General features: G+C 44.9%; 1 protein-coding gene across 1 annotated transcript in view; it reads left to right on the top strand.

Annotated features, from left to right (window-relative positions):
• Positions 1–146: 146 nt before the first annotated feature.
• Positions 147–21688, top strand: part of MAP3K5 (mitogen-activated protein kinase kinase kinase 5) — a 111296-nt gene continuing 89754 nt past the window's right edge. Inside the window, exon 1 of the mRNA XM_074144539.1 lies at positions 147–974. Within this exon, the coding sequence (XP_074000640.1) occupies positions 572–974 (403 nt within the window). The 5' untranslated portion in view covers positions 147–571. The remainder of the gene's footprint in view (positions 975–21688) is intronic.

Here is a 21688-nt window from a genome sequence, read left to right as displayed (position 1 = left end):
AGCCGGAAAACTCCCAGGCGGGACCCCCACTCCCACGCCGGAGGGGGGAGCAAGAGGCCGGAGCGCCGAGGGGGCGTGGTCACTCCCGCCCCGGGGGAGGGGGCGTGGCCATGTGTTGGCCCCGCCCCTGCCGCCGCCGCCGCTCGGCCGAGGCGGGGGCGCCGGTGAGCGATCGGTCCCACAAGTGGTTCCTCCCCGCGGCCGAGTGATTTCGCCCGGGAGAGCGAAGCGGTCGGAGGTTCCCCGGGAGCGGCGGGAAGAAGGAGGGACCGGACTGCCCGGAGGTCGGCTCGCCTCGCCGGGTTGTCCCTGCAGGTGCGGGGGAGAAGGGAGCGGCGCGCCATGGTGCCGGCGGCAGACACCGAAGGAGGCTGTGCTCGTCTGCCCGCCTCCGGCAGCCTCCGCTAGCGCCCGAGGGGGAACCCCTCGCCTCGCACCGGCCGCTTCACCCCTCCAGCAGCTCGGCGGGACCGTTCCGGGGTGGCCGGTGCAGAATGGCATCCGCCTAACCCCAGCCAGAGCAACAGAGCCCGGGACGCGCCGCGGCGGCAGCGGCTGCCCCCACGCCGGGATGAGTGACAGCGGCGAGGGGATCATCAGCTTGCCGGTGCCCAGCCCTCCCGGAGAGGAGGCGCCGGGCAGGCGGGCTCAGGGGGCCGAAGCCGGTGCCCGCAGCCTCCTCTCCGACTTGGCCGGGCCGCCGGCCGGCCCCCTCTGGGCTGAGGACGGGGCCGCCGCCGCTGCCGCCGGTGCTTGCCCGGGCATCGCATCGCGGGCCAAGGGTGGCGGCCGTCGGACGGCCGTCACCTACGTGATCAACGAGGCGAGCCAGGGGCCGCTGCTGGCGGCGGAGAGCGGCGCCCTGCAGAGCCTGCGGGAGGCGTGCGAGGTGGTGGGGGCCGCCCTGGAGACCCTGCACTTCGGCAAGCTGGACTTCGGCGAGACGGCGGTGCTGGACCGTTTCTACAACGCAGGTGAGAGCAGAGCGACGGCCAGGGCGGCAGCGGGAGCCCCGGGGTTCGCCCTCGCCTCCTTTGGCCCGGGCCGCCCCGGGAGCAGGCGCGGCTCTTCCCCGCCCCCGCGGGGTCGGCTCCGGCCGCGGAACCCTCCGGGCGCTGCGCCCCGGGGGCGGCCCCGCTCCCCCCGGGCTTGGGTGACAGCCTCGGGGCGGGTCGGTGGGGAGGCAAAAGTGCGTCAGAACCTGTTTTTGTCCGTCCCGTCCCCCCCTCTATTCCCCCCCCCCCCCCCCACCCCACCGCTGATGTGTTTTGGAGAAGAAACTCCCCGTCGGCAAGCGTGCTGTGAATCAGCACTTGTGACTTTTTACCCCTGGATTAAACATGACCTGGCTGTTTTTCTCCCGCTCTCCCAACAAAGTGCAGGGATGCAAGTTTCTTACTAACACGCTGCCTGGAACAGGCAGGAGCTGCGAGGCCCCGGGAGCTTTGGAAAGCAGGTTTGGCACCGGCCAAGCAATTTCTTTTGCGCTGACACGGTATCTGGGACGCTCTGCGCGTTTGGGCTTCTTGGAACTTTGTGCTTCGGGTGCTGGTCGCGTAAAACGTTTATGATGGATGGGCTTGAACAAAGAGCTGCGCCCACCCATCCGGGTAGTTGGTGTGAATGCCCTCTGTTGCATCCCTTCACCCCATTTTGCCAACTTTCCCAGCGATAAAATCGTCACACCTTCACCGGGAGGTGCGGTGAGCCGAGGTTGTGTGTGACGATTTGCCTGGCCCCATTTTTAAAAATAATAACAGAAAAATTCCCCCCATCTTTTTTATGTTATTGACTGAGATGTGTGAACGTAGAATAAAAAAAGCCTGCTTACTAGATTTGTAAAGACTTCATAAAACTAAGCTTATGGTAGTGAATTAGTCTTTTTGCCTTAAAAAAAAATCAGAAGCAGGAAACTTTGTCGCTTCGTACCCAGTACCTAAAGGGTGGGTTGAAGGATGATGGAGCTGGACTCTTTTCAGTGGTTTCTAGCGATAGGACGAGGGGCAACGGGCACAAGCTGGAACATGGGAAGTTCCACTCAAATATGAGGAAGAACTTCTTTCCGGTGAGGGTGCCAGAGCCCTGGAACAGGCTGCCCAGGGAGGTCGTGGAGTCCCCTTCTCTGGAGATTTTCAAGACCTGCCTGGATGCAGTCCTGAGTGATGTGCTCTGGGCAACCCTGCTTTGGCAGGGGAGTTGGACTGGATGATCTCTAGAGGTCCCTTCCAACTCTGACAATTCCCTGATTCCGTGAAACTGATCTGACCTACAATTTTAAGGTTACTGTGTGGTATGGTTTTGGTGTATGTGAAATACATGCAAAAAAAAAAGCATTTCAGGTTTTTGCTGATATTGTAGTTTCCTCCCCTCCTGAGGAGGAGCCAAGAGAAAGAAAGAAACCAAACCCAAAGAAATAATAAAAAAAAAACAAACCAAAAAACCTTGTGGCTGTTTTGTAGCCAGTTCCCACATAAAAACCCCCAAAAATGCTCTTCAGCGTGGACATGCAGATGGGTGTCATCTCTCTGAAACTGGGCAAACTCTGCCTCGTGGGCTGCTGCTTTCAGTTCAGCGAGGTGGGCGATTTCTGGAGCGTGCAGTCGCGGCGTATTCCTTGTGCCTGTTGCAGAGCTGTGTCATTAGAGGTGACGCGCTCAGAGTCAGAGGAGCTGTCCTCCCGGGTGGAGATAGGAAGGCCGTAGAGCTATAGATCCTAGGCTTTCCACGTACGGATAAGAGGGACTGCGGATTTCAAACACCCCGACAGCTCTTCTTTCCAGGACAGGTGAAACTCCGCGAGGCTCTTTTGGTTCCGCCGTGGAAGCTGTCGTGTAGGGAGGCTGGCCGAGTTGAATTATCTGTCGTGTTTTTGTGCCTCTTGGCGTTGGTTAATTTTTAGACTCGGAGCCGCGCAACAGGCGGGCTCCCGGTGGTTCACGGAGGCTTTTCTTGTAATGGGAGATTTGACTTGAAGTGGGCCCCTTTTAATTCTGGCAGTAGGCGTCTGGCACGTAGTGCTACATAACTGCACACTTATGTAATAGCATTTGCTTATTTCAATGGCTTTTGAGCAAACTGTGTAAATGTGAAAACGTTCCTTTTTTTTTTTTTTTTTATTTTTTTTTATTTCAGTCCTGTTTGGCTGTGGGAGTTTAATCAAAGTATTGCAAAACGAGGAAAATGCTTTGCCATTCGGCTTTAGTAGCAAAGCCCTTAAATGTGTAAGGAACTAGGAGAGAAGCATCCGGCTCCTGGACTGAAGAGAGCAGGATGGAGAAGTTTGTGTCTGCTCCACATACGCTCTTTATGTCATAAACTAGCTGTGGTCCCAAAACTGGGCTGTGCTGCTGGCTCTGGGGCTGAATGTAGGTCTAGAAGGATCTGTGAGTTTTCACACTTGTTTCTTTATTCCTCTTGCATTTTATACGCGCTCTGACTATTTTTAAGAATTAGTTGTTCTCCCGAAGCTTTCCTCAGGTTAGGAACAGAGCAGCATTAAAAAGTAGAAAGTGTGTAAGCTGAAGAATGCAGATGGGGAGCAATGTAGGGAACAAAATCAATACGGTCATGAAGGGTGTAACTATTGCACAGATTTTTATATTATTTTTAATTGCTTTAACAGGGTGGCGGGGCGGAGCGTTTGTAGGTGACCTAAACTCCTGTCCCCCTTCCAGTCCTCTCTTGCTGTGTGCTTTCAGTGATCAAAGACAGTATTAATAATATTGATAAATAATGTCTGCACACTACATTATTTTAAAAAATGCAGTGTATGAAAATAGTACTGCGTGACTGAATGTCGAATAAGAAGTTTGCAGTAAAACTACTTTCAAATTAAGTGATGGTTAGTTGGTCTTATTCAAGTTATCAAGTTTAACTGGACTCAACATAAAGGCCAGCTACGTTAAAAGAGTAAGGAGTGATGTGATTTCGTGAAGGTTTGGAAAATCAAGCTCAAAACTGTGTTTGAATGAAATAAAACAATAAACCTCTCAACTTTTGTAACCCATATAAATCAACTGTGACTGGGGGGGTGAGCGCTACAGTATAATGTATCCATCCGTCATCAAGACTTCCCTTTTTTATATCTTGTTTCTGCCTTGTACAAAACTTCCCTTTTTAATATCTTGTTTCTGCTTTGTGTAACATCGTCTGAACTCCTGGTGATCTCTGATGTAGGTTCGCTTCGTGCCTTTCACTGCTTCAAAGAGAACTTCAAGGAGTATTAAATAAAACTTAATCTCAGATGTAAATACTTATCATCCGCTCTAAATGTAGCTTAGCCTACTAATAATCTTCTTCTGCCAGCTTCGGTCAACTGACGGTCCTTTAAATGCTGAGACATAATTAGGAATGCATATGATTAGTGAGTAGGTCTTAGCTATGTATAACTGAACCATTCAAACACCGAAGGTTAAGAATGAGCCTATTGTAGCATTTCTGCTCGCATGGTTTAAACTCTGCTTTTTCAGCCAAAAGAATAAATTGCTTCTTGAGAAGCAAGTGTCAAAGCAGCTCTAGAAACTGTTGGAAAAGTGCCTGACAAAAATAGAGTTTTCAACATTTATCGCATTTTACTCCACTTAAGCAAACAGTAAAGTGAGGAGAGGAAAATCTAATCTAATTTCTTGCAAAATTCGGTGTATTTGGGCTTGATCAGCTGTTTCAAGGAAACATGAAGAGAATTTTCTTCAGCTTCTTATGCTCGTTTCATGAATCAATGGCCCTTATGATAATACTCTATACTAACACTGTTGTGTGGGGCTATTGACGTAATTCCCCAGAACAGCAATGATTGACTAAAACAGAGTTCATCGAATAACAGATAATGAAGTTGTTTTTGTCTCTTATCTTTGTGTCTGGAATTCCGCATTGTTGCTGTTAGGATTCGTGCAGGCTTGGGCTAGAAATCGTCAGTGTCGGCTTAAGGGGCTTAGAAACACATTGTGCAACGTGTTCGGGGAGAATCTTGGCACCCAAAATGACAAAATCTTCAGAGAGCCGGTGCAGTCACTTGTGAGAAAGTGAACTTTGCTTGGAAGATGTTCCACGCCTAAACTGCTTCTGCAGACTTTGCAGAACGTTTGTGGATTGTGCGTTTATTATAAACATGCACAGACACACAGAAATGCAGTAAAGCTGCACCAGGGCTCACCTGCATTCTTGCAGTTTCTTCCTATTTTTTTCTAAATATGCTAAATTCTATGATGTTAAATTGTTGTGGTTTGTTTTTTTTTTTTTTTTTTTTTTTGAGGTCATTTATGCCTTTATGTAAATTTCCTGGAAGTTCTGTGATTGTGACACACTAATGCAAACTCTCCTCCTAAACCCCAAAGGGGTGATGTTCTTGGTTCTAGCGGTTGCTGTGAATGTTTTCCGTGGTAAAAAGCAGTGTGCTTCCTACCCTGTTAGCTATCTTTGTAGGAGCAAAAAAAAAAAACCCAACGCTGCCGGAGAGAGAGTAACTGCAAGATTTAGTCTACTCTATGTTGTCTCTCGGAATAATTAGGATTTTTAACAACTTCTTTCTCTGTACTTCCTAATTATTATTTTATTAATTTCACTAACAGAGTTTTGTCAGACACTTGAAATAGTGCATGTGCTTTCTGGGATTATGCAGCACTCGCATCCATCGCTTGTTTTACTGTTTTGACACGTCCTCCCCCCCTTGCCCCATTCCCCCAGGTGCTGCTGAATCACCGCTACTCTTTCTATAGCATCGTGAGTGGAGAATCCCTGTTCCAGATGATAGTTCTCGTTAACACAGCAGGAAAAAAATTATCCTGTCTTGTCCGATTTCAGAGTCAAGAGCAATTACTAAAAAAAGTCTAGTCCCACTGTCAGCAGAACTCATGTTGAAAGAGCTTTGCGTTTCAGCAGCGCTATGTTGCAAGGGATGAGCTGGAGCAAGAAATGCCGAGTAATTTAATAATGCAGGTGTTGTGCAGCATGGAGTTGATGACTATAGCCATACTTTCAAGATAGACATGTCAGGATGTGAGGTGTTATGAGTACAGAATGTTTGTGTCTGATGTGTATATTGTAACATTTAGATGAGGTGGGTTATAAAGTTCCTTTTGATTCCAGATTCTGTCAGAAGGCAGCATTAGAAACCTAAAATAAATGCATAGCACATCTTCAACGTAAACGATATTTCATTCTGAAGCACGGGAATGTGTTGTACATCTACAACAACAATGATGAGGAGGACGAGTCTGGGAAAAAAAATACAATCCTGATAGAATCATAGAATGGTTTGGGTTGGTAGGGACCTTAAAGATCATCCAGTTCCAACCCCCCTGCCCTGGGCAGGGACACCTCCCACCAGACCAAGTTGCTCAAAGCCCCATCCAGCCTGGCCTTGAACCCCTCCAGGGATGGGGCAGCCACAGCTTCTCTGGGCAACCTGTTCCAGTGTCTCACCACCCTCACAGGAAAGAATTTCTTCCTAGTAGCTAATCTGAATTTCCCTTCTTTCAGTTTAAAACTGTTACCCCTCATCCTATTGCTCCCCTCCCTGATGAAGAGTCCCTCCCCATCTCTCCTGTAGGCCCTTCAGGTACTGGAAGGGGCTCTAAGGTCTCCCCGGAGCCTTTTCTTCTCCAGGCTGAACAACCCCAACTCTCTCAGCCTGTCTTCATAGGAGAGGTGCTCCAGCCCTCTGATCATTTTCGTGGCCCGTAAAGTTTCTTTTGTCTCTTTGTAGTTAGTGCTAGTGGAGAACTTCTGAATTTATGTAGAAATTTTGGGATTTGGAACAACATTTTCACAAATACATCCACTCCACACGTGCCCTCCATGCAACTGCTGTGCTCCTCATACAGAAACCGATGGGATACTGGTCCCTCAGCCTCCTATCGACTGATGGAAGTTATGCACACAGTACCCACATTGGAATCTGGTTATAAAATGTATAGCTCGTCCAGCAATGGAAGTATGTGGGCTGTGAGACCTGGGTTCTCTTTTAAGCTTAGTCACTGGCCCGTCATAGCAGTTTGTAGCTCTGCTGTGCAGCAGGAGCTTCCTTGGGCCTCTCCCTCAGACAAGATGCTTGTAGAGCATCTCGTGTGGGTTCCCTGGGCACAGAAGCCCTGATGCCGCTGTGAATTTCCAGCCATTTCTAGAATATAGATAATATTAAGGATGTGCTCTTGCAGTGCTTATTGACCAAATCTCCCAGTGAGACACCTGGATGGATAGTCCCCATCCAGGCTTCGGTTGGATTATTGGACGTTACAGGCTTTTGAAATGTTGCCTTCTCTGTTAAGTGCATCAGAGCTAGTTTTCAAATACTATGTACTGCGTGGTATTTGAAGTTGCAGGAGAAATGTGGGTTATGAAATTATTAGGGTCTCTTGAAATACGGTAAAGATGTAAAACTCATCGTGAGGCATCCGTATGAGCAGACATCATGAAAGTATATTTCCCAGTGGGGAGAAGGCTGAATGGAGCTAGATAAATGCTTTTTGAGAGTAATGCAGAAGAAAGCCTGTGACAGATATATGTTTTTTCTGCAGTTTGCATTTCTGTAGCTCCGAACAGGATGTGTCATACAGAAATGACTCCTGAATTTACCGCAGTCCTGAGAAGAATTTGACTTCTCTCTTTAGTCACTTTCTATAGTGAAGAAGCACAGTACAAAAAGCTGTGTATGTAGTAAGTGATGATCGAGTGAAACAAATTGTGTTAAAGCCTAAAGGATTGGGTGAAAACCAGAAAAGGCCTTAATACATAATTTAGCACCATTATCCTCAGTAAATGTTCCCGTCTATTATGACCTTAAATAAAATTAAGGTAAGCAAGTGAAAATTTCAGTTTTATGGCAGTTGAGTTTCTTTTGTCTCTCGATAGAGAAGAGCTGAGTTTTAAGTGTATTCTGTAGGGCTAGTATTCTAAAAGTTGTTCCTTTTTTTTTTTCCCCCAGCCCTTTGGACCAGTTGCCTTTTAGAACTTCTCTGTCCGCATGCACGGGCAACCTGCAAGTTGCGTTTGTAAGTTATACCCAAAGAGACTAAAAAAAAATCCAACGGCTCAACATCGATAGGGGTTTTATACATTTGTGGTTAATAAAATGGAAGTTATTGCTGGGTTTCCCGTCTTTCATCATAAGCTCCCTGCTTTAGATCGTCCCTGAACGTCCACTGTCCACAGTAGTCTCCTACTGCTTATTTTGCATGGCCTCTGGGGGGGTTTATATTGGTACAGACACTCTCAGAAATGCAGTGTTTGTTGGGATGAGATAGACCTATGCAGCAGCCAGTGAAGCCGTTTTGTGCGGCAGAACGTGTGTGTGAGCGGTGACAGCAGCATCTCTTTTGACAATTGGGGAAATTTCTGGTAATTGGTGACGGGTAGATTTCTGTAAGAAGTTTGTAATTGTTTGTATTCCAAGAGAAGATGAACCTCAGGCTGAGCTTGGCAAACAAGCACGGGCTGCTGCTTTTTAGTGTATATTCCTTTTTTTTTTTTTTTTCCTCTGGGACCAAATTTATTCCTTGACTGGAGCAGATATCATACCTCTTTCAGTTACGAAGAGCTGCTCATCAGCTACTAACAACGGAATGCCAGAGTTGAATTCCCTTCTAAATTGCATCCACCTTTATTCATAACTTTTGGGATACATTTAGATGTGGCATGGGGCTTTAAAGATTTCCCACAGGCTGAGTCATTTGAAGTCAGTGGGAATCAGCACTCTTTCAAGTCCCACAAGAAACGTACGTTTTGATTTAGGAACTAGATGCCCTTGGAAAAATCTGGCTCCGCATTTCTCCCTTACTGTAATAAAGTAAATGAGTTGCTCTGGGACTTGCTTGCTGATGGCATCAGTGGAAGTCTCTTGCAGAGAGCGCACTCCGGGTGAGTAAGCAGCCGGTGCTTTGAGTGGTGAAGATGGCTCTTCAGGGATGTCTCAACAGAAGAGTTATCCACAGCTCTTGCAGAGAGTTTTATCTGATCTTCTTTCATAGACTCAAGAGTCATAGAATGGTTTGGGTTGGAAAGGACCTTAAAGATCATTGAGTTCCAACCCTGCCCTGCCATGGGCAGGGACACCTCCCACCAGACCAGGTTGCTCAAAGCCCCATCCAGCCTGGCCTTGAACACCTCCAGGGATGGGGCAGCCACAGCTTCTCTGAGCAACCTGTTCCAGTGTCTCACCACACTCAAAGCAAAGAATTTCTTCCTAATACGTAATCTAAATTTCCCTTCTTTCAGTTTGAAACCATTACCCCTCATCCTGTGGCTCCCCTCCCTGATCAAGAGTCCCTCCCCATCTCTCCTGTAGGCCCTTCAGGTACTAGAAGGGGCTCTAAGGTCTCCCTGGAGCCTTCTCTTCTCCAGGCTGAACAACCCCAACTCTCTCAGCCTGTCTTCATAGGAGAGGTACTCCAGCCCTTGGATCATCTTCGTGGCCTTCCTCTGGACCTGTTTCAACAGGTCCATGTCCTTCTTGTGTTGAGGACGCCAGAGCTGGACACAGGACTTCTGGTGGTGTCTCACCAGAGTGGAGTAGAGGGGCAGAATGACCTCTTTCCCTTCACGCAATACCTGTCGGACACAGGTATAGTGCTGCTTTCAGTACAATCTTTCTGGCTCACGAGGGACTGCAGACGGAACCCTGCGGTCTGTGAAGTGTGAAGATGCAGGGTCAGTCGCTGAATTCCTTCGGCACCTTCCCGTGGACCTTAGGGACTTCCAACAGGCGTGTGTTCTGCGACGTGCCAGAGAGCCCAAGTCAGCCGTCCTGACCCTATCACAGAAAGCCCTGGGTGCGAACAAGGAAGACTGGGAGATGTCCGGAGAGGAAAGGAACGCTTGTACCGCTGTCGGAATTCATTTGTGGTTCTGAAGTGGGGCCCCTTGTGCTTGGGATAAATTTATCCAGTTATGTTGACACAGTAGCAAAGTGCTTCATTTAACTCCACCGTGGAGGCACACCCAGAAGATTAAAAGCTCCTGCTTACACTGCTCTGCTTTAAATGTGATTTTTACAGCTACACACGCTTTTAAAAGCACGATGGCCCTGGTTTTTCCATCTGGAAAAATATCTCTGAGGGAAATCATGCCAGATGTGTGCCATAATTTTGTGTTTTATGGGTTTATCACTGCCTTTCAGTGCGTTATCTAAGATAAGGTTTCTCAGCCTTCCTCCAGAAACCTTAGGGATGATTCATATGAAAATGGGTTGATTTTAATCTGAATGGTGACCACCGGTTCTGCTTCCGCACGCTGGCAATAACGTGGCGTGCCGGTGAAAGCCGGGTTCTTGGTTGTGTGCTCCATCCTGTCATCGTTCCTTGCAGCCGGTGCCACCGGTGGAAGTGACGTGTGGCATCTGTGGGGAAGGGCAGGAGCTACTGGCCTCCTGAACAAACCTCGGCTTCCAGATCGCAGTTGGAAATGAGCAGTTTTTGCCAGGCGGTTGGTGTGAAGAGCTGGGAATGCTTCCAGGTCTCCTTAGGAGCGGAATTCGGTCAGTTCCGAACACCGTCTCCGTTCCTGGGTCAAGGAATTACCCTTTGGCGATTGCAAAAGGCGCAGTGACACTGTCCCCATCACTTTCACCAGAAAAGAAGTGGTTGTTACCTGTGTAAATAAACTCAAGTCCTGTTTATTTATGCTCTCTGTTTCCTGGAGGTCAGTTTCAATTTTTGTTTTCTGCGGGGCTCAACTCCACTGGTGCTTCATGTAATAATAAATATACTCCATATGACACTGGGAGTCCTTTCACCTGTAGTTTCTGAGGAGGGTTTTCAGTGACCTTGCAAATCAGGCAAACTGCTGCGCGGAAGCTGTTTTGTTTGCTTACGATGATTAAACTTATTTCAGGAGGTAAACTTCCCTGATTAATCCATTCAATATTTGTATGTTATTTACATTTCAAGACTGTGAAGCCTGTGTGACTCTACCTTTCGCGACTGTTTTTTTTTTTTTTTTTTTAATGAGTGGATGCTAATTAGGAGAGGAACAGAACTTAAAAATTTATTTTTTTTATTTTGAGACTGTTTAACTCAAAACCCTGGTGGTTCTAGTTTCATCTTATTTCTGCTGGAGTCCTTTTTTTTTTTTTTTTTTTTTTTTTTTTAAATTATTATTCCTTTTATGTCTTTCAGGCTCGTCATTGAATTTGGGGATTTTCCTGATTTATTAACCGGGAGGAACAGCTCTGGGGATAGCGCATGTTGCACAGGGGGATTGCAGGGGCAAACCAGAAAAAAAGGGGCACTTCCAAAATATCCTGTACAGTTATAGCATTGCTGTATAAAGCAGGATTTTTTATTTTTTATTTTTTTTTTAAAAGGGTGCTGGTAAAGGGGAGAGAGAGCATGTTCTCTGGTGCTGCAGCTTGAAGAGGAGGGTGGGAGAAAAGGAATTACCCTTGTCGTGAGAGCAGGCTGATGCGGCCAACGCTGTTATCTTTGAGGAAGTGCTGGGGTCTTGCAACTTCTGGTCTGTTCTTGAGGGATTATGTTCTTTCCTATCCCTAGATCAGAGTGAGCAGAGAACTGCTTGTTTTTTTTCTTCTCCCTCTTTTACTTCTTCTCACAGCCCAAGGGGCAGAAGGCCATCTCCAGCGGTGAAGTCTGAGCTTCACACGGCATTGCTGAGTCCATATCTGTAGCTGGAGAGAGAAGATATCTCCTGAACCTCTCGGCGTGAGGATGGAAGCTTGAGGCTTTTTGCTGGGCCGGTCTCGGGGTGTATGGCAGAATTCTCTGCAGATGAGCTGCCAAGTGTCCCATGGGCTGGATTCAGCTGCCCCTCAAACAGCTCGTATTGAAGCTTTACTCAGATGCACTTACTCCTATGAAGCTTTAATAGCAACAGAAGTTTGTGGGGGTCATTAAGTGTGAAGCAGTTTTAACCTGGTTCAAATAGCTCAGCACGTTCGGGCGTGTTTCACAATTTTGAGGAAAATCATAGAATGGAGAAAGTGTTAAAAGTCTGCGTTCTTAAAAGCCTTCCACAAAAGAAGCAACAAAAAAAGGATTCTTGCCAGTAATTTCGTTACCAGAACCCATGATCTCTCTTTTCCAGCTGATGCAAGAAGGCCAAAATGCAATAAAAGCGCTAGGAAAATGGACTAATCTAAAGCAAGAGCTTCTGGAGCAAACCCTGCCAGATGGGTGTGTAACTGGAAAACTTCCAGTCCCTTTTGTTGCTTAACTGCTTGCATTTTGGTCTGTTTTCTGCAGCGTCCCAGAAGTGTCTCTGCTTTGAGCGATCAGTGTGTTGACAACCTGATATTTTGTCTTTATATTTCTTCTCTGTTCAAGTAGTTTAATAGTAGCTCCGGTGGAAAAATTTCCCAGTAGGCAGACTGCCCAAGCCTTAATGGATTCCAGTATATGCCGGGGCTGGTTGCAAACTGGCAGGTGCCTGTCTTCAGGATTTCATTCAATTCACAAGAGGTTATTTATTTATTCCTTATCTATTAGGAATTGAAGCTATTGACTCAGAGCTCCTGCTGTGGTAATTTCTAGCCGTGCTTTTGCGGTAGAGCTGTCTCAGGCTTCCAACACTAAAAGCCCTAGCCGACATGGCGTGTTTTCAAATAATCTTTAATGCTGATAAATAAATAAAATAAGGTTGCAATCACTGCAATGTGCACGTCGATATCAGAAAAGAGAACTATCCTCTTGCTAAGAGTACGCTGCTGCAGTGCGAAGTAGGGAAAGAAGATCATAATATCTATTTTTTTTGGATGCACTCCCTCTCAAATAAGTAGGACTGTGGGAAGAGTTGAGTTTGTTGTGTATCTCTTTGAGATGCAGTCCCATGGCAGCTCAAGGGTGGATGAAAAGCTAGACTAACGCACTTCTTGGTGCTGCATTCAGTCTTCAGATCCTTATGTGATGAGGTGGGTGAGGAGCCGACCTGGTTGGTAACTCACCCCTTTATTTATTTCTGGTTAGTTTTCTGGTGGGTAAGTTCTCCGAGCAGAGCACGAGGTCCAGAGGACAGGCCAAAAGAAGGGCTGCAGCAACCGGGGTTGAGGTTGCCCCAAGGTGTGGTTTCGTGTTATTCTTGATTCTGTCTCGTTGTGGGTTGCCTCACATCCTTTCCTCTTCCGGCAAGGGTGGCGAAGGAGTGTGTTGGCCCTGCCAGCTGTTTGTGCTCTCAGCCTGGTGTTTTTTTCAGAAACTTTTTCAGTTTACGGGAAGGCTTGAAAACATGGTTTGGGTTTTGCCCTGGATTGGAACAAAAACCTCAGGACATCTCATCTGCTGAAGGTTCAAAAGATTCTGCCCCTCAAATTGAAATTTGTGACCACATCTCTGCTAGAAAATGAGAATATTTGTGGATACCAGAGCTCGGTCATCTATGCTGTTAAGTTCATAGAGCTTCTGGCAAGCTTTTGGCCTGGGCCAACTAGTACAGTCTCTGTAGCGTTCCCAGTGACCACTCTGAAGGCAGTAACCTGGAGCCAGGAGACTTTAAGATGAACGTAAGCCATCCCATGCCACTTGGTCTTGGATTTAACAGGCTGCCCAGGGAAGTGGTTGAACCATCATCCCTGGAGGTATTTAAAAGATGGTCAGATGTGGTGCTGAGGGACATGGTTTAGTGATGGTTTTTGTCAATGTTAAGTTGATGGTTGGACTTGATGATCTTAAAGGTCCCTTCCAACCTAGAGGATTCTATGATTGGTCTTCATGCAGAAGTGGGGTCTGGGGCATGTTTAATCAATCAGCGTTGCTTTACTGTTTTTTCCTAGTTTAGGTGTAACAAGTGTGCTCCTTTGAAGAGATTTGAAGCTGGCATTGACAGCTGAGGACGTGCAGCGTTGCAGTGCCGTATCTATTCAGGGAGGTGGGTTAAAGGTCTCACATCTGTGAGTGCACAATTCCAGCAGCTATCTTTGCTTCCGAATTCACAGTCTTTCTTGGAGCCCTTAAACCGAACGAAGGGCAGTGGGTGGCTATTACAAGTCTTGGGCCTCCATAGTCATCAAGCAAATGATATGCTAATATGTGTTATCTGTTGAAAAGGAATCTTTCCAAAGAACACCTTCTAGAACTAGATTGCAAGTACAGCGTTTGTGCATCTTTTCCAGCACGGATCATCACTGCCTTTGTATCTGCACATAACATCCAAAAAGTCACAGCTGAATATGATGTAAAAATTTTATTTTCCGTTTTAGTACTTCTGGCCTTTCAGTCCAACTGTAAGGCATAACTGAGAGAGCACCTCTCAGTTCCTGTTTTGATAAAAGGTATAATATTTTTCAGTGATTAATTTCAGCATAATATAACTGCTCTGCGTCGCTCCAGTTACACTGAAAAGCCTTCAGTGTGGAAAACGAAGAAGACTGTGAAAGAAACAAATGAAGTTTCAGGAGCTTAATTTGGACTCGTGCTATTGTAAATGATTTGTTTAATGCTGGCAAAATTGGTCCCTAGGTTTCATGGTTTAAGATTCTGGCCTTTGTATCCAGGTATTTTTGGCCAAATCTCGGTATTCCTCACAGTGAAAGAGTGGTTACTGTGCCCAAAATGAATGTGTGAATAGATGGTGGGTGTTTTCCTTTTTTTGGGTCAGTGTCTCTAATGTTTCCTACTCCTAAATGATTCTCTTTCTCCTCTTTCGAAGTTGAAGAAGAGGCTGAAGCATGAGAATTGAAGTGTTAATACTGTACAAATGCAAACTGAGATGCATTTCTTACCATCTGTGTTGGTTATTTAGGTGGTGTAAAGCTGAATATCTATTTCGCTGGCAATTATTCAACGACTTGCATCTGTGTAGCTTTCCTATTCATATCAGTAATTGTCGTAGGAAAAAAAGAATTCTAATTTTAGCATAAATGACTTGTTATCTTACCAGTTCATCACTTCAGTTTGAATGGAGCTTGAAGCCTACGTTGAATCTTGCAGTTAGATCTTGCATACTGAGTTATTTTAGTTAATTGGTACCAGGCCACTTGGAATGCTAATTGAATTCCAGAAGTTTTTTGGGATGAAAACATTTTTACCCTTATGTAGAATACAGAATGACTAAAATAAAGATTAAATCATCTGTTAAGTATGCGAATGGTCATTCCTACCATTTTGGCTCGACTAACCTATGCCAGTCATCAAACTTTCTCTTGGACCGCTGATTTAGCCAGTTGGAACTGACGAATTCATAAGCTGCTTCTAGTGTAATTTCCTTGGTTCCCTTGTGGTCTACCTACCATGGGTTTTCTCTGTCTGCTGTGATTCAGGAAATCTAGGAGAGAGATTAGTTTGCAGTCGGTTTTCTCAAATGAGGTGTTTGACTGTGTTCCTATTCTTTTCGTCCTTGGTCTTACTCAAAAATATAAAATGCATAACCTCATTTGTAGCAAAGGCGCTAGGTCTGTTTCAAAAACCACTACCAGAATAACATTTTTTTTTCCTAAATATGACACTCGACACCGTGCTAGGTGGGTGAATGTCCATGTATACGTACTTCAGAATCTAATTCAACACTTACAGGGCTTCACGTGTTTTATCTCAAAAGTTGCTTCTAGCAGCTACGATGCTGGCCCTGCCTGTCTGTGGGTGATTGATGTGTCTACTTGTGGACTTCATCTCTAGATCCTAAAGCGCTTTATAGAGGGAATGAATAGCAAGTTTATCATTTTAAGGGTAGGGAAACCAGAGGGATAGAGCATAAAGTGACTTGCCCGAGGTTTGGCAGTGGACTGGAGCTGGAGCTGAGGAGACAATTCAGGTTTCCTCGGAGTTTGTGAGCTGCTGGCTAGATCAGACGTGCTGCCGCCGTGGTCCTGGGGCATTGAGAAGTGACTCATTTCTGTTAAGAGGAGGAGAACATCTATGATCCTTAACATCACATCAGAAGAAAAGTTTCAAAACCTCTTACAGAATGGCTGGAGATTAGGGTGTATTGCAGTAATTCTAAATCAGTGTTGTGGCAAAACAAAAGCAGCTTTTGATACTGGAATCGTATGCAAAGTTGGTTTGCCTTTGGAAGTCAAGTTTGAGCGTTCGTGTCATCTTGTAGACAGTGACAAAACAACAGTAAGTCAAGGCTATTCTTTTTTGCTGTAGAACTGAGTTGAATGAGAATGAAGTCATAGCTATCGCAGGCCACCTGGAGTTGCCATTGACAAAGCCCAAGGCGGACCTGCTTATCAGACCTGTTTAATCTCGTTTTGCAGCAATTAGCAGCCATCATGTCAAGCGTGAAGAATTTAACTCGGGTGAGTCATATCCGTTTTCTGCTGCGGGATGCAAGAGTGCAGTAACTTGTGAGGCCGGGCAGTGGCAGATGGTGCGGTGGTGAGAACAGCAGTCGCTTCGGGGGTATATAGTATTTTCTGTGTTGGTTTCCAAATTAATAGTTACTTCTCAGGAAATCTGAGTGTGAAAATCTGGGAACTTAAATGCTAAGTAACAACTTCTTTGTGCACACACAGAGGTATTTTTGCCCTCCTCATTAAGAATAAGGCATCCTTGTGTATCCCCTCCTCTCCCTTTTACTGACACAGGCTGAGAGAGTTGGGGTTGTTCAGCCTGGAGAAGAGAAGGCTCCGGGGAGACCTTAGAGCCCCTTCCAGTCCCTAAAGGGGCTGCAGGAGAGATGGGGAGGGACTCTTGATCAGGCAGTGGAGCCATAGGATGAGGGGTAATGGTTTTAAACTGGAAGAGGGGAGATTTAGATGAGATATTAGGAAGACATTCTTTCCTGTGAGGGTGGTGAGACACTGGAAGAGGTTGCCCAGAGAAGCTGTGGCTGCCCCATCCCTGGAGGTGTTCAAGGCCAGGCTGGATGGGGCTTTGATCAACCTGGTCTGGTGGAGGTGTCCCTGCCCATGGCAGGGGGCTTGGAACTGGATGATCTTTAAGGTTCCTTCCAACCCAAACCATTCTATGATTCTCTTACCCTGTCAGGGTAATGACAGGCTTGAAACCTGAGGGGTATCAATAGGATTTGTGGATCTGTGTTCCGCTTGGCTCAAGCAGAGAGTCAATTCCCAAATTCTGAACTTAATTTCAAAATAGATTTATATAAAAGGGAGATGATCTTAAGCTGAACAAAACAGCCTGGATGAATCTGTGTCTGTCTGAACTTAAAGATGCTCTAGTTCTAATAAAGCTTCTGGGCCACCAGTTCCAAACATCCAGTGATCGTGCACTGTGTGCCTAAATTAAGAAGCTGGATCAGAATCACAACTCGCAGGAAAAACTAGTATACTTCAGCTTTGAGTATGTCTTCTAAATTGATTTAAATTTTGTAAGTCTAACGTTCTCAAAATTTCAGGTTTTGTAGTTTTTCTTAGATTAGGGTATTTAATTTTAATTTTATTTTATTTGAAACTCCTGTTAATTATTGTCCTCGGGAGCCAGTGAGAGACGAGGTTTACAACCAGCCAACCCTTCCAAACTTTCTTGTATCTGGCAATATGACTTGCACTGTTATCAAACTTTTGCATCTGCAACTGTGTACAAGGCTGCAGCTTTGCTTCTTTCTACTGGAGATAAACTCCTCATCCTTGCTAGCTTCGAACGAGGCATTTTAAATATTTAAAAGGATTCGAGGCTTTTGTGTCACAGGGCAAGATTACTTAAGTCCATGCTGTGGAGCGCTTTGGGAAGTGGGACACTGATTCCGGGTATATCTTTTGTGAATTAAGTGATAGTGCCATGTGCTGCGTTAGTGGTGTGTGTCAGATTCTCATAGAGGGTTGTTTTTTTTTAAATTTCTGAATATTCCAAACTATACTCTCATCTTTAAATATGAGAATTTATTTTCCGTGTGAAGGAGATACCTTTATGCGGTGTTTTTGGTGGAGCCCAGGGGATCTTTCCAGTTAAGTTTAATCAGGTCTGCGGTGTTTACCCTGCACTTTCCCCTGTGTTGACTGAAGTGAATTGATTTGTGTGGCTGAGCGATGAAGGTGGTACAGAGGGTTCAGGTTTTCCTGCAAAATTCATGCTTCTGACTTACAGTTCAGTAGGGTCTCACCAAACCCTGGGTCCTACCTGCCGTCAAGTCACGTTTGACTTGCGAAGCCTTTAGCACTAGTGTTAAGTGGAAAAAGCAACTTAACTGTAATTCTGTAGCTTGCCTTTGTTGGTGATAAAAAGTGGTGTTGGGTTTTTTTCTTCTTTTTTTTTTTAAATTTTAATTTTTTTCTTTTTAAAAGGAAGAGCTGGAAATGGATAAGGTAGATGAGATATGGGAGCAGAGACTGGTGTATCTTTCTGTTTTTCAAGGATTTCTTTGAAATGGGACGTAGACAGGCTTTGGAAGGTGCAGATGAGTAGGAAAAATTAGAATCTTTTGAATTTAGATAATGAATATTTAGAACATTGCACGTAGACAATAAAGCACAGTAAATTCATGTGCTACAGATGGTGAATTTATTGTTTTGCCTGTAGGGGAAAGAACATGCTTTGCTACCTGGAAACCTTTGAGCAATGACGCAGTTGATAAACTAGTGTTTATATGGGTTGGTTTCGAGAAATACTGGCCAGTGTGGTCACTAGACTCATTTTAAAAGCAAATGAATAGACAGAGACACAAAAAGACTAAATGCTGCTGGGCATAATTACTTTCTAGTCTATTAGGATGCATAACAGGTTAGAGGTATTGCAGCTAAATTTCTGAAAACCTCATGGGACTAATAAATAAATAAAAACACCAGGAGTTACTCGGAAAGAAGTAGAGGAGAAACTAGGTAAGTCACCCGCTGTATAAATCTGTGATGTGTCATATCTTTATTACTGCATACATCTCTGCTCATCTCATTTCAAAAACTGAATTTGTAACTTGATGGAAAACACAGACAAGGGAAAAAGGGATTATCAAAAGCATTCATGGAATTGTTTCCATGCAGTTGGAGACTGAATAGATATGGTCTCTTCAGAAGGAAAACAAAGGGAAAGGTGACATAATTTAAAATCGGGAATGGGAAGGAAAGAGTGATTAAGGAACAATTACTCATTTTTAATTTTTGGCCTTCTAGCTCTTATCTGCAAGCAACTTTAGAAGAAGCTAAAGGAAGCGCTTTTCCATACAAGGATATAGTTAAACAGTGTTGAGAAGGACTAAAATTCACAAGGGATGGCTTTGCTGAGACCTAATATGTGCAGTGGAGAGATGAAATGACTCAGGACCTCTTTTGGGTGTTGAATTTTCAGAAACTTTAAGGATGTACCAGGTGGCTCCACAGTTTCTTTTCTTTTCCCTCATAATGGCTGTTGGCAGTGGTAGAGATAAGGTACTGGACTTGGTGGCCTTTTTGATCTGACTTAATGCTGCTGCCCTTAAGACCAAATTGACACAGTTCGTTGATAGATGATGCAAATTTTCTAACTAATTTGCTAGGCAAATGAATTTGTCAGTGTTTTCCAGAAGTAGATGCAAATGATGATGATGAACAAGGCTGACCTATTTAATGCCAGGTGGGTAAGACCATCAGCTAATATAACCTGATTCCCAGAAGCATGCTGGTTGGGTGAGGATCTGACATCAGAAACAGCAGGAAAACTGTCCATAAGTGTAGTGCCAGGTTGGCTTTGGGATATGTTTTCTGTGGTCACCTGGCTGGCCTCCTTAGATGCATCACAGAGGAGCTCCAGGAGCTCTCCTGTCAGGATGCTTTTCTTTGGCAATAGTTCTGCATCCTTAATTTGTTCATCACCTTTGAAATGAAGCCAAGGAATTCAGTCTTTAAGCTCATATTTTTTGAAGCATGAATTCCAGAAACCTGGAATTGAGACCTGTAGAGCAGAAGCAGGAGGAGGGGGACTAGGATGCACTGATGAGTGTATCCGAGAGGACCTCCCTAGGATGTGCCGAGATGTCGTAGGTACTTGGGGCAACCTGGGTTCTGGTGAAATGTAGCTCGTCTTAGCTCGATATCCTCTTGGTGACCAGGGGAGGATATCCCTAGGGATGCTTTAGCACACACTTTTCACAGTCCACTTTCTGACAGCTGTGGTTTACTCTTTGTGGCTGAAGTGGTGCCTGTAGATACGTTGGAGGTGGATAAAAGCAGTGAAAAACAGTTCCTGTTGATGTAGCTGGTGTTAGTGAAGAATACAAACTAATCATGGTTCTCTGAAGGGCAGTAAATCTGGATATTTTCAACAATTTTCTGCCAGTGGGAAGGGGTTGGTTTGTTTTTAAAAGTTCTTATCAGTAACTTAATGCCTTTGCCCTTCAGTAACTACCTTTGACTTAAGTGGAAGAAAGTTTGGTTAATATGGAGTACTTCTGAAGGCAACATCCTTCATTGCACCTCCCAGAGTGTAACTGTCCTGGAACTCAGACACATGAGGAAGGTTTATAGAAGGAACTTCTAGGAACTTTTTTTGGTTGAGATGTGTATGTGTGTGTGTGGGGGGGGGGTATTATGCAACCCTTAATTTGTGCAAAAACACTGAAAGTATGTGAGGGAAATCCAGAATGTGCCAGAGTGAAAGGAGCTCTTTCCATGGCACATCTTGTTTTATTCTTGTGTAATTTGCTTTCTGTGCTGAAACGAATTACAGTGCTGTTGAGCACGCTCTGAGCAAACTTTCCATTTTGTCTTTTCATTTCACAGAAATTTGAAAGGGGGGTTCTCTACCCGTTTTCATCCTTCTGATGCAGATAAGAGCGTTTTCTTGTAAAGAGTAAATAAAATGAGGTCTCAGGCTGCTGGAGGTGTTTATTGTCTGCTTCTTTATTGTAAATATTAATTTCTATGTTTCATGAAAGCTTCTCTGAGATATAATCAAAATGTACTAGATCAATCCTGTGTATACAGGCTGTTTGGAATACCCGTACAGTAGATATTGGCATAAAAGCATTCCTATTTTATTTAATTTTCACATCATTAAACTGTTAAGAATGCATTTTAAACATGAAGAAAACTGACAAAGTTAGCATCCTAATTGTGTGAAGTCAGAAGGAGTGCAGTATGTTCTTTATCAAATGAGAATAGCATAGTTTGCAAATACAAAAAGGGCAATGCAAATCGTAGAAGAGGGATGGATCAGGTATTGATGCCCTCACCCCACCAAGGGGAATCCAGTCTGTTAATGGATTTTTCCAGTAGCAAGGAGTCTTCAACCTCTCCTAAACCCTGCGTGGACACAGTTGCCTTTAAATTAAGATGGACTGTTTTTTCCCCAAATCTGTTCCAAATCTCCTTTGGATGCATATGTAATCTAAAGTAAAAAAACTCTACAATCTTATTCTGTGTTTTAAAGTAAAATTTTATTTAGTCCTGTTGTTCTTTTCTTGTTCACAAACACAGAGAAATTTAATTGCTGAGATACTGGAACAGGTTGCCCAGAGAAGCTGTGGCTGTCCCATCCCTGGAGGGGTTCAAGGCCAGGCTGGATGGGGCTTTGAGCAACCTGGTCTGGTGGGAGGTGTCCCTGCCCATGGCAGGGGGGTTGGAACTGGATGGTCTTTAAGGTCCCTTCCAACTCAAACCATTATGTGATTCTATGATTCTGCTTGGCAGCAACATTTTATACAGTGAGGAGTTATCTTATGGCACGTCCAGCAATAATTTTCTTTTCCTCGTAGATGAAACAACTCTAGTGTGTTCAGTAATTCCTCCTTAATCACGTGTCTTTAGATCTCTTATCGCTCTCGTGTTTTGTTTCTTTCTTCTGGGTACTTTGCCAGTTTGACTTTCTTCTTTCAGTTATGCCCCAGATTGTGCCCAGTATTTCATTTCATGCCCCGTAAGTGCCAGGTAGAGGGG

Source organism: Numenius arquata, chromosome 2 (genome assembly GCF_964106895.1).
Source record: "Numenius arquata chromosome 2, bNumArq3.hap1.1, whole genome shotgun sequence".
NCBI classification, from domain to species: Eukaryota; Metazoa; Chordata; class Aves; order Charadriiformes; family Scolopacidae; genus Numenius; species Numenius arquata.
Note: the sequence above shows the minus strand (reverse complement) of the source record. Positions and strands in the feature narration are given on the sequence as shown.